The sequence below is a fragment of the Carassius auratus genome, chromosome 48 (assembly GCF_003368295.1).
Source record: "Carassius auratus strain Wakin chromosome 48, ASM336829v1, whole genome shotgun sequence".
Taxonomy (NCBI): Eukaryota; Metazoa; Chordata; class Actinopteri; order Cypriniformes; family Cyprinidae; genus Carassius; species Carassius auratus.
Window position 1 is genome coordinate 1,817,397 of NC_039290.1, and position 12,498 is coordinate 1,829,894.

The window sequence follows — 12,498 nt, forward strand, 5'->3', positions numbered from 1 at the left end:
AAGTATAGGCTACTGATGGAGAAAAATCAAGTTGAAAATTAAAATCGAGTGGAAATCATTTGTTGATATTATTAAAGTTATTTAATGTCTTTATTGTAAAAAGCAAGTGTGCAAGAACCAGTCGTTAAACTTTTAAATATCAGATACATTTTAAACAAACTTTCTCAAATTGGACTCTTCTCATCAACAACCTGTAAAGTGAAGGGCTTTCACAGGTTAATATTTTGGAAAGTGAAATTAGAATGAAATGAAGGTTATAATACACACCCCTCTTGCTAATCTTCCAAAGATTGCCCTCCCCAATATTCCCCCTCCGCATCTCTCCTCCATTCACTGGCCCTCCTGATACATAGAAGAGACCCCGCCGAGAGGATCTTTTCCCTATAAAGAGAAGATGCGACCCCACTGCCTTTGAAATGATCCTCAGGACTTATTGCGACAGGCCCTTCAGTCGCACTTCAAAAGGAAGAGTCTTGGTTTGAAAGCCGCTGCTTTCAGCACAAAAGGACCCAGATAACCAGGAGCAAGAGCGCAAAGTGGACAAAGATTTACACTCGATAAAGGACAGGAGTAGGAAAAGAGAATATAAGGATTATTGATGATCACTATATCTAAACTCCTGCAACGGTAACCTGGTTGTCTAACGGGGTCAATCCGAGCAGGATCTTTGCGCGCCTCCTCGCCCACACGCTCTGACTTTGGCACAGTTACGCACTGCGCGCTGCGCTTTACGCAGGTGTGGATATCTTGAAGCTCCCGTGCACACATGGCTGCGTTAACCTTATCCAGAGCGGACAATTTCCTGCACAATTTCTTACAGGTACTGCACTTCTGTTCATGTTCCAATATCATAGTGACACTTTGGCTCAATGAAATCCACAATTTAGATAGCATTTTTTTCGCTGCATAACTTTTATTGTAGTGCAATAAAATAAAATCTATCTATCTATATATCATTTAAAATGTCATTATTTTAAGAACTATACTGAGTTTCAGAGCAGCTATTAAATGAAAAAGTGCAATTCAAGTTGTCTCTTTGGCAAGACTTTGTATTGTATTCAGTATATTCACTGTAAAAAAAAGTTATTTTATTAGTATTCTGGAAATATTTATTAATGTGTTGATTAAAAAAATAAGGTTTGTAAGGTTTGTAAAAAAAAATATTTTTTACAAATGTATATTTAATAGCTATAAATAGTATATCTAATTGTAAATCAATTCTGTATATATTAATTATGCTGTATGAAGTTTCATTTAGTTACAATTATTTGCTTTTTCCTCTACAGGATCGTACTCCCAGCTCCTCTCCAGAAAGTGGTCCTAACACCCTTTCCTTTTTGGCCACCACATGCAGTCAGGCTTGGCAGGAGGGGTCCCAGCTCCCTTACGAGGGGCCGGTGGGCTCTGCTTCCAGCATGTTTCAGCTCTGGAGCAACGACGTAGCCCCAAACTCCAGCTTGAGCACTCACCAGATGGCCTTCACCATGCCCAAAATGCAGTTTCCTGGCCACATGCAACCCACCCTGGGCTCGCACTCCCATCATCACCATCATCACCACCATCACCACCATGAGCTCCCCCTCACCCCTCCAGCCGAGCCTCCGTCTGCTTACTCGTTCGATCTGTCGCCAGTAAAGATGCTCTCCTCTCAGGCGCAGGGGAATGCATCATACTACACACAGCACAATGCCGTAGGTCAGAACTTTCCTAGCTTCCTTCAAAACGCTTCAGGAAGATCTCACCTAACAGGAGCTCATGTTGAGGACGCCCAGCAGTGGTGGAGTCTCCCTCAGAGTAACAGCGCATCTTCCGGGCATCCATTCTCTCTGGGACGCCAACTGGTTTTGGGCCACCAGCCTCAAATTGCTGCTCTTCTGCAAGGAACCTCAAAAGGTCTGTTGAGCTCAACCCGTCGCTGTCGCAGGTGCAAATGCCCCAACTGTCAGTCCGCGGGAAACGGAGGTGGTGCTCTGGAGTTCGGGAAGAAAAGACTACACATTTGTCACATTCCAGATTGTGGCAAGGTCTACAAAAAAACCTCTCACCTGAAAGCACATCTGCGCTGGCATGCCGGCGAGCGGCCCTTCATCTGCAACTGGCTCTTCTGTGGAAAGAGCTTCACACGTTCAGATGAGCTACAGAGGCATCTCCGCACACACACCGGGGAGAAGCGTTTCGGCTGTCAGCAGTGTGGGAAAAGGTTTATGCGGAGCGATCACCTCTCCAAGCATGTGAAGACTCACCAGAGCAGGAAGAGTCGGTCCAGTCAGCCTTCTCACAATGGGACCGATGCACTGCTAAGCAACATTAAGAGAGAGTAAAGGATGCTGAATGCAAAAATATCATACCAGGAATGAAACCAGAGACCCTTTGAGGCCATTTGCATCATCTACAAATTTTATATAAAATGTAAAATGGTTAAACATATATTCCAAAAAAGCAATAGATGCATGGGACAGTTTATTTTGAAAACACTGGAGCGAACGCACACCATGCTGCACCGATAATGATCTTTGAGACTTTAAAGAGAATTTAGTTCACAGCAGAAGTGATAGACCTGATATAAGTGACATTTTTATGGCAAAGATTTCTTATGTTCAAACTTTGCCCTTGCACATTTATTTAAAGAATATACAATTTCATTCAAAAGAAAATTCTCTGAACAGCACAATTGAAAGAATTTGTTATTTGGTGAAAATTTAATTTGTTTACTTTTTTCTATTTTTTGTTTTTTTAGGGAAAACTGATGCCTTATATTGAAATCATGAGTTCGGCGGGTTGCAATGTTTGCCAACATTATTCCCAGACAGATCACCTTAGGTCTTGTTATACAGTCTATGTATACTGCTAGAAATCTATTTCACTCTAAATCAAAATCCCTATAGTTTCAAGACGTGAACCAAATGTATATAATGTTTATATAGTGCACAGTTCTCTAAAGACCAGCATGTGAAATATTAATAAACATGAATAGCTGTGCAAATAAAAATCTTGTGCTTCGTTTTGTTCATTCCTTCGCAGCGTTTAATACATTGTAAAGCACACTTGCATTTAACAGATGTGTGAAGTTCAGCAAATGGCTAATGTTAAATTTAACATGGCGTGTTGGACCTCAGTGTTTTGCATTTATTTAAATGGTAATGCATTGTTTCCAAGGTGCCGAGGAAGCACTTAAAAACAAAGACAAATAACTGGAGAGTCTTCAGACATTTAACAGTTGTCACTAAATAGTCAGGCAATTAATGGGAACAGTGGTCTGACCTCCTCCCGTCAAGTTCACAGTCATGTTGTCTCCTAATGGCCGGTGTAAATAACAGACAACAGTTACTGAGGATAGCGTTCTACTGGAGCTCACTGTGAATGGACCCCCGGCTGTTTATATCCCACTGGCCGTGACAGAAGTCGCTTTGATTTGGGACCTTTGTGATAGTGAATGCTCAAAAACCCTCTTCCCCCATCTGTGTGCATGTGTAAATGAACCCTTTACTGCTCAAGAATGCATAGAATGTGACTTAGACAAATTAACCAGATGTCTGCATGTGTTAACTAGATTCCCTACAGCCAGATCACAGAAAGCTCACTGATTTGGAGGATATCTTTTTGTTGTCTTTTGTTTTAAAACATCTTTTAAAGATTAAAAAAATTATAATAAATTATAATAAATTATAATAAATAAAAATAAATAAATACTGCTGAGCTGCATCAAAACATTCATGTAAAGGTTTTCATCCATGCAGGTAAACATAAAGTGTCAGATGGAGTTTAATCATAAACAATTTAACACAACATTTTCAGTCAAAAAGTCCTTATAGACAAATATTAATTTTTTTCAAAGCAGCGATTTTGTATATTAGTTTAATTGGTTTAATATTTTGTGGATTAACTAATTACCACAATGACACCATGCTGGGAAGCAAAAAAGGTAAATTAGTGTTTTCAGGGCAAGAAAAGTTTACAGAATATAAGGGCAAGTTTTAGATGTTTTACATGTTATGATTTTATACAATTTATCATTATAATTTAATTGATAGTTGTTTTACTGCACAATTTCTTTTTTTTACGGAACAAATAAAACTGTCTAATGGCAGGTTTCACTGTGGTTTCTTCAGCTGTTTTGGGTCTTTTTATAGGTTTGTTTCTTCGATACTGACTTTCAAAATAATCATATAATAATTTTTTAAGTGTGACAACTAGCCCCAGTCTCCCCTATTCCACAAATACACATCCTCAATGACACCACACAGCAAACGTCCATGAATACAGCAGAAAAGGAGACACTGTGTGTTCCAAAACACTCTTGTGTTCCAAAAGGAACCAGTTTAATTTGATATAATACAATTATAGGGTTTGTCACATAGACATAGATAATGTCCAATTCTTTCTCTACATCATTTCCGTCATCATTTAGAGGTGTTCTTCAGAAAAGCATGCAACAATGTAAGATTCAAATCCACATTTGTGGAAAGGCAGTAGGTCTACAGGAAAAGCTTTCAGTTTATACAGGGCTAAGTCAAATTATTCGATTTCTGCTGATTTTAATATTACATCAAGGCAAGAGAAGATTGTTACAATCATTTTAAGGATATTTATGCGAATGCATCTGAAACATGCTGACAGTAAAGCATATGAGCTTTGGTACCGAGTTTTGCATTCAAAGTTTTAAACTGATCTGTGGAAAAGACTGATTGGTTGTGTTTACAGCGCTAGAGTCCTCTGGCTCCATCTGTTGGAAAGAATGTGCAATGAGCTAAACCGAGTGAAAGTGCTTTTTGATCATTTCAACATCAAAAACCAAACACATACCATCCCTTCTTTGGTGAGACATCTAACATTTTATGACAAACTGTATGTTTCTGACTTGATTTACAATGCCAGTCCTTTTTTATAACGAATGATTTGGTTTGTCATTAACTAATACTTTGCTTTAAAAAGAACAATAAAACGACTGTACAAAACACAATAACCAAGAAACCAAGAAACCAAAAAAAATAAACAAATAAAAATAAATGTTGAACATTTTTTAAAATAAAAACTGACATTTTTAGCTTTAGCATCTTTAGAACATTTCCCCCAAACTTAAACAAGTGTTTTAGCTTGTTTTCAAGTGGTCTATAAATGAACTGAATTACATTTTATGCTTAATGTTTTTGTGTAAAGGGTACTGGCACCTGCCTTTGGCACATAATGATATAACATTTTACCTTTGGCCTTCATTAACTTTAAATAATAATACTTATTATTAGTAGTAGTAGTAGTAGTAGTAGTAGTATTGTTATTATCATCATCCTCTAATAATTCAGAAACCTTCATTTGTATGAAAAGAAGTAATCCAGACAGTGTGCATTACACAAGGAGGGGCTGCAGAAGCTAAAAAGAGTCATTTAACCACAGCTAACTACTTTTATACTGTGCATTCTTCTGCCGTAACAACTGTGGTCCATCTTTCAGTCCTTCCCTTGAGCAAGTCCTCCTGCTCAACATGGCAGATGCTCATTGCGTGTCCTCCTGTAGTTGTGGAGTGTTAATACGAAGCTCTGCAAGCAGCGTCATTCACTGTCCACTAAAACAGAGTTGATTGATCTTCGAGAATTCAAACACCCAGTTAGAGAAGAGAAAGCCACGCGTCCGTGTCTCCATCCATGCACAGATCATTCTTCTAACTACGGTACGTATAAATTAGCTGCATTTAGAGTCTGTTTCCCCTTAGCTCCGTCATTAGAGTTTACGCAGCCCAAAAGAGCTTTCAACACAGACGGGAGACAGAAAGACAGCTTTTGTAAAGAGGCACCAATAGTGCCAAAACTTTAAAATCCAGCAAGAGCCCACTAAGGACCCTCATATGTTTATAATAATACAGTATGTTCTTTGCAAAATGCATCTGATGTTTGCAAAACGTTCAGCATTTTTGCAAGGATGAAGAATTTAGCACACAAATATACATTCATTCATACATGCACGCACGCACGCTTGCCCAGTCGCACCCTCACACCCTCAAATAAAGGTTTATTCTGGTTCCTGCTCCAGTGACCTCCCAATATAGGAATGGTTGATTCTCCTTTGAACAAAACATAACTTTAAAAGACAACTACAACAACAACAAAAAGAGAAATTATATAAAACAATAAAAAAAAGTCCCTAGGTCATTCGCATCACAGGTTTTGGATGAATACCACAAGATAACAGACGTGAATAAAGTCCAGACTGTGGCATGCTCTGGTGCAAACATCAGATTCTGGGGCATTTCCATTCACAGGTCATCCTCATCAAGCTGGGCTAAGTTACTGGAGCGCTGAAGAGTGGAGGAGGGACTAGGAACAGCAACGCGTCCCTCTCTGGGTGAAGATCTGCGGACACCCTCTCCTGAGCTCTGGGACACGATAGAGAAAAAAACACAGATGGTTCATTTTTCTTAACAGCATATAATTAACATCATGATTCTATGGAAGCCTGTTTTTGTGAACATAAAAGCCACAATTATGAGAAAGAAAAATCACAACCGTGAGCTATAAAATCACATTATAAGACATATATAATTTTTTATTTGCATTAAGTTGCACGTGAGATACATAAAGTCTCAGTAACCTTTTATTTACTTTTTTTTAACTCTCATAGGGCTCAACAGGATTCAAAATTTTCCCCAGACATTTCTTGTGAAATCTCCATTCATGAATATATAAAGGTTTGTGATGCGTGACAGCAAAGAAATTCTTGTCTATTCCCCGAGCAGAGAATAATGAGCTGTCACAAGCCTAGCGCAAGTCTAAAAATAGCTGAAGAGTCTTAATTACCAGGAGCAGCCCAGGATATTAAGAGTAATATTGTTGTTACACGGTTTATGACATGACTAAAATAGGCATGACTGAAAATTGTCACAACAGTTTCAGCAATGACGACATATTGTTTAACACTCCTGTCAGCTCAAGAATCTTTATTAGATACAAGAGAGACAGATGTGTTGTTGTCTTATGCCTTCCGCTTTTGGTTCTGTACAGAAACTTTGAAAGCTTTTCACACTTATTATAAACCCCAAAGATCTTATGCTTCCTTGGTATCACCTGTACTTGACTCATTTCTCACCTTCGATATAAGAATAGAAATAACAATCAAAATCCTAATAAAAGCACATCCTAAGAAACCCCTGTTTTTTCCTTGATAGAATAAATAGAGCCTAAAGAAATGTAATCATTAATTTAAATGAGATAATTTCAGATTTAGATATGGGAGATAAACTATTATAAAATTAACTTGGTTTTAAATGCATTGGGAAATGAAGTCAAAACAGCAATTGGATCCAACACCAGTCGGATCCAACAGCCTGCGAGAACAATCAGGCTTTTGATAGGGATCTGTTACTTCCTTCTCTCAACCTGTCTCCTTCCTGTTTGTAAAGGTCTGTTGCTCACAGGCCTGAGTAAAGAAGATAAACAGCTATTTCACACACAACTATTGTTGAGCTGTCATCAAAGCTCATTCGGGACTAGATACTGTTGTAGATGGAGAGGTATGTTTTAATAGGCTGCTGTATCAGAATAGGAAAACCCTCAGTAAAGCATGAGATTAAAGATGTTGTGAGATGAAGCGAATAAGAAATATTCAAGATTATGCACTATTTCTAATGAAATAAGTACTTTTTTTTACTAATAGAATTTATATTGAAACAAGCTGTGTTAAATCACATAAATCCAGAGCTTTTTTAGACACTGAACCTGGCCAAGTTTATTTTTTGTTATCGAATGTCTACAATTCACCAGCAGGGGGAGCAGGGGGAGCAGGGGGGGCATTTTTTCATTATCGGATGCTTAACGAATCACCAAGCTCAAATTCAAGCGGGAATATTGTGCACAGTACCTGTGAGGCTTGTGCGCTATAGGAACAAAGCCCGTTGGAGATTGTCTGGCAGTTTAGAGGTGCCTGGGAGAATGACGGTTCTTCAGAGAAGGCCAGCTGCACTTGAGTTGGAGACACTGTCTGGGAATTCAGTCTGGAGTCCACTGGACAGCGCTGTGTTAACTGTAAACATCAGAGAGAAACAGCTGTCACAAAATTACAAGAAATAACAAGGGTATTTATATCCATTTACAACATGAGATCAATCATTCGAAATTGAGATTTATACATGATCTGAAAGCTGAATAAATAAGCTCTCCATTGATGTAGGGTTTATTAAGATCGGACAATATTCGGCTCGGCTGAGATACAACTATTTGAATATCTGGAACTCAAATATTGAGAAAATATACTTTAAAGTTGTCCAAATTAAGTTCTTAGCAATGCATATTACCAATCAAATAAGTTTTGATATAAAAAAGACATCTAACACTAGCTTGCTCTATTCTTTTTCTATTCTATCTGTTTTTTTTAATTTTTATTATTATATTATTTAAAAGCCCTTGCTATGTGTACTGGGTTTAAGCTAACAGAGACTTGTTAAAGCACTTATATATCATTGCTCTTTTGTTGTTTTTGATTGCTTCCATTGTACTCATTTGTAAGTTGCTTTGGATAAAAGCGTCTGCTAAATAACTAAATGTAATGTAAATATATTTACAGTAGGAAATTTACTAAATATCTTTATGGAACATGATCTACTGACTTTTGGCATAAAAGAAAAAATCGATAATTTTGACCCATATAATGTGTTTTTGGCTATTTCTACAAATATACCCCAGCAACTTAAGACACACACACACACATACACACAGATATGTATATACATACACACACTAAACACCCCAAAATAGTACACCATTAAGTAAAGTACTGTAGGTCATTATGAGGTCAAAATACTATGATTTGGGATGCACTTAAATCAGCCTTGGTCTGATTGAAAATGTGAATGAGCACACTAAATAAGCAAACCTTGATTGAACTCTCTCACCTCTGGCTGTAAGTGGTCATCAGCGGGGACCTGGCTGGGCAGGTAGAGAGAGGGCAAAGATGTGTTACAGGAGCGCAGACAGGGCAGTCTGTGGCGGTCGATAGATGCTGAGGAGTGGGGCCTCAGACCAGCAACTGCTGCCAGAGGAGGCTTCATGCTACGGCCCAAACTGTTGCTCTTGCTCTCCCTTCTCTGGTACTCTATGGGTGACTGCAGGGCTGGAACACACACAAAACAAAACTGATAGTCATATTTAATTTGACACAAACAAAAACATTTTGAAGGACAGATGCACTGTTCTTCACAAGCAGCGTTTTTGTCCACTGGAAATTTGTGAAGTTGAATTTTCAATATTTTGACATTCAGTGCTTGATTAAAATATGTCAGCTACTTTGACTAAAGTTTATATTTCTTTCAGTAATAGCTGAGGAAACTTTTAAGGTCTCACCATTCAGGAAATTGCGTTGGGTCTCTAGTATTTGGCTCACGTCGCTGACCCAAGCCTTGCAGATGTCCTGCGATAAAGAGTGCAAGACAAAACGGACCGTGCTGCCATCAGCCCCCCGAGACGTCAGGGCAAAGCGATTCGGGTCACCATCTACACACGCCTCCAAACCCAGACAACTTATCTGAAAGGAGAAGCAAAGACACTGCATAATACAGAAACCTTACATGATAATAACTTCCTGATAGTAACTTCCTGATAAGTAGGAAAATAATAAAAGGGGAATCTCACCTTTATACTGTTCTTAAAAATATATCCAGGTAGAGAGAATCCTTTTTTCCTGTCTATTGGCTCACTGAAAATGACAAGCTGTTCAAATAGGAAGACCCGTCTCTCTTTAGCACGGGAGAGAATGCTGCTGTCCTGTTCTGTGACTGAGAACGTGTCTTGTTGGAGAAGTTTTCCTTGTGCTGTGATCTTCCCCTTATAAAAAGAGAAAATGTGGTTTTAGGGCAAGAGTTTTCAAACCCTTTTGGACCCTCAAATATGATGATACCCATCTGAGGGGGACCCCCTTTTTAAAATATAAGCACAGCTAACTGTATGTGTGTGTGTGTGTGTGTGTGTGTGTGTACCTGGTATGTTATGGGGACCAAATATCCTCACGAGGATAGTAATACCAGAAATTTTTACCTTGAGGGGACATTTTTTGGTTGCCATGAAGAAAACAGCTTATAAATCATACAGAATTAAGTTTTTTGAAAATCTAAAATAGCTAAACATTTTGTCTGAGGAGCATGTTTAAGGGTATAGAAAATAGTTTGTACTGGATAAAAACCATTACACCTCTGGAATGACCCCATAAAACGTGGAAACCATTGTGTGTCAGTGTGTGTGTGTGTGTGTGTGTGTGTGTTATTACTATTACATACACTTCTTGAAAACAAGACAACAAGAAGACATCATGTTACTTCAAAACCTTTTTGTTGGATTTTGGATGTCACTGTACATAAAAGCCTAAACAAAATATGAAAATATCTGGAAAATATTTAATCTGCATTAGCTGTTTATGTAGTATATTTTTTTCTTTACCCAATAGTATTTGCTTTACACTTTTTTATAATAAATATCATTCCAGAGAAGCTTTACAAAAAAAAATTAAAAAAAATAAAATAAAAACAATTATCAAACCAGGGCACAAGCTAAAAGCAAGAGAAAAAAATACATATGCAAAATCATATGTAAATGCTACATTGAAATGAAAATAGATGATTTTTTCTGAATAAATGGAAACTGTGATACATTTTTTTCAGAATTGTTTTTATGAAAAAAAGGAATAATAAAACAACATATATATGATTCATATATATATATATATATATATATATATATATATATATATATATATATATATATATATATATATATATATATATATATATATATATATATATGTACATATATATATAAAACTAGTACGTTTTTCTTGCAGACCCATTTTTGAAAAGCTGTGCTTTAGGGGATCAGAGACCCTCCTAGTATTTCCATAGACTGACAGCTTTAAACCACAGCCTGCGTCTGGCGCCATACCTCAAAGCCTTGGAGCCGACCCACGTTCATCATGTCATTGCAGCGCTTTGGAACAAAACACATCACCTCCACTGCTTTCTGTTACAGAGTGAAAGAAAGACAGAGATTAAGATGTAGAAGGACAGAATACAATAAAGAGATAAGTGTGGAAACTGACCTCAGTTTCTTACTAAAGCCTATGAGCAAGTACAGTGTTATTGATTTCTGTCTCAAACTGACACCAAAGAAAGAAAAAAGAAAAAACATGCTGGTATGCTCAATGAATCACACAATGTTCCTTGGTGGGATTATGTCTTTCAAGTCTTGAGAAATAAAACTTGCATCATAATTACGGTGTGTCATACCTCCAGCTCTTCAGTGTCCATCCCAGCCTTTGTGTAGTACTTGAGGAAATCCTGTCGCGAGACAAACAGTGTGAGCTCTAGAATGTTCTATTTTAGCATCAGGTCCTATTTGTACTAATGGCTTTTTGTGTGTGGAAACTAATTAAGTGTATTTTGTATTTTAGTAAACTGGCAGATACTTGAACATGAGAAGAAATGTGTGGGTGACTCTACAATTATAAAGAAGCCAAGAAAAACCATTGAGATTTCAGTTCAACCACTGAGATTTCAGTTCAATTTAATGGTACGACAATTGGCTACATTTTACTATTATTATTCCATAATGATTTCAGATATGTTGGCATTCCCAATCAGAGCAAAATATAACAATACATATATAATAGTACAGTATATAATAGTTGGAGTCAAACATTTTTTTATAAGTAATTAATCCTTTTATTCAGCAAGGACACATTAAATTGTTCAAAAGTGACAATAGACACTTTAAAAAGACATTTTATAGTGTTAAAAAATATTTTAAATAAACGTTGTTCTTTGAACTTTCTATACATCAAAGAATACTAAAAATAACTAAATGCATCATGGTTTCCACAAAAAAAAAAATCGTTTATTTTTTATTTTTTATTAATAATAATATTAAATATTTCTCAAGCACCAAATCAGCATATTAGAATTATTTCTGAGAATTAGAATATATAGAAAATATTGAAGATCATTTAATAAATGAAATTGTCAACATACAAAGTGTGGCTAAGGACATTTTTCTTTATTTTTCCCTCTTAAAATCAAATACATCTCCATCAATATTTTGAGAATAAGTTGATGTTCTAGTTTTATTTATGAATGTGGAATTGCTTAGACATGGTCCACAAAACACTTAATTGTAGGAGCCACTAGTGCACAAGAATGTGTGTGATGTGTGCTTGTTTCACCTTCAGAAGCAGCTGGTACTTCATGATCCTCTGCACAGGTTTGATGAGCAGGTCATTCAGCTGCAGCCGGTGACCCAGCTGCTGTTTCAGCTCCTGCACACAAACACACACAAACATTCACCTGATTTGACTTAATACAGAAGAGAGAAAGCCAGCATTGTTTATTTTTCTTCAGTATGAATACTATGTACAGTATAAAATGGTGTACCCATACGTTCTATTTCATTAGCGGAAGTATGCAAATAAAGCTTATTGCAATTCATATTTTATACTTTTAACAATCTTGACACACCATATGATCTGACTGCC

General features: G+C 37.0%; 2 protein-coding genes across 5 annotated transcripts in view; one reads left to right on the forward strand and one right to left on the reverse strand.

The window, feature by feature from the left end:
- The first annotated feature begins 339 nt into the window (after positions 1-339).
- Positions 340-3,008, forward strand: LOC113065476 (transcription factor Sp5-like). The gene is made up of 2 exons (XM_026236727.1): positions 340-820; positions 1,287-3,008. Exons 1-2 carry the CDS (start codon positions 767-769, stop codon positions 2,319-2,321), a joined length of 1,089 nt encoding a protein of 362 aa, XP_026092512.1. The 5' UTR covers positions 340-766; the 3' UTR covers positions 2,322-3,008.
- Positions 3,009-4,280: 1,272 nt separating this feature from the next.
- The window catches only part of LOC113065477 (rho guanine nucleotide exchange factor 25-like), a 62,507-nt gene continuing 54,289 nt past the window's right edge, over positions 4,281-12,498 (reverse strand). For all 4 annotated transcript variants that reach the window (XM_026236729.1, XM_026236728.1, XM_026236730.1 and 1 more), the window contains 8 exons: positions 12,190-12,282; positions 11,258-11,308; positions 10,914-10,991; positions 9,615-9,806; positions 9,327-9,507; positions 8,879-9,096; positions 7,849-8,010; positions 4,281-6,367 (listed from right to left, as the gene is read on the reverse strand). In XM_026236729.1, the coding sequence (XP_026092514.1) occupies positions 6,248-6,367; positions 7,849-8,010; positions 8,879-9,096; positions 9,327-9,507; positions 9,615-9,806; positions 10,914-10,991; positions 11,258-11,308; positions 12,190-12,282 (1,095 nt within the window). In that variant the 3' untranslated portion in view covers positions 4,281-6,247. The remainder of the gene's footprint in view (positions 6,368-7,848; positions 8,011-8,878; positions 9,097-9,326; positions 9,508-9,614; positions 9,807-10,913; positions 10,992-11,257; positions 11,309-12,189; positions 12,283-12,498) is intronic.

Coding starts and splice junctions, on each gene's coding strand:
- LOC113065476 (XM_026236727.1), top strand. CDS start 767: ATGGCTGCGTTAACCTTATCCAGAGCGGACAATTTCCTGCACAATTTC. Junction 821..1,286: donor TCCTGCACAATTTCTTACAG/GTACTGCACTTC, acceptor TTTCCTCTACAG/GATCGTACTCCCAGCTCCTC.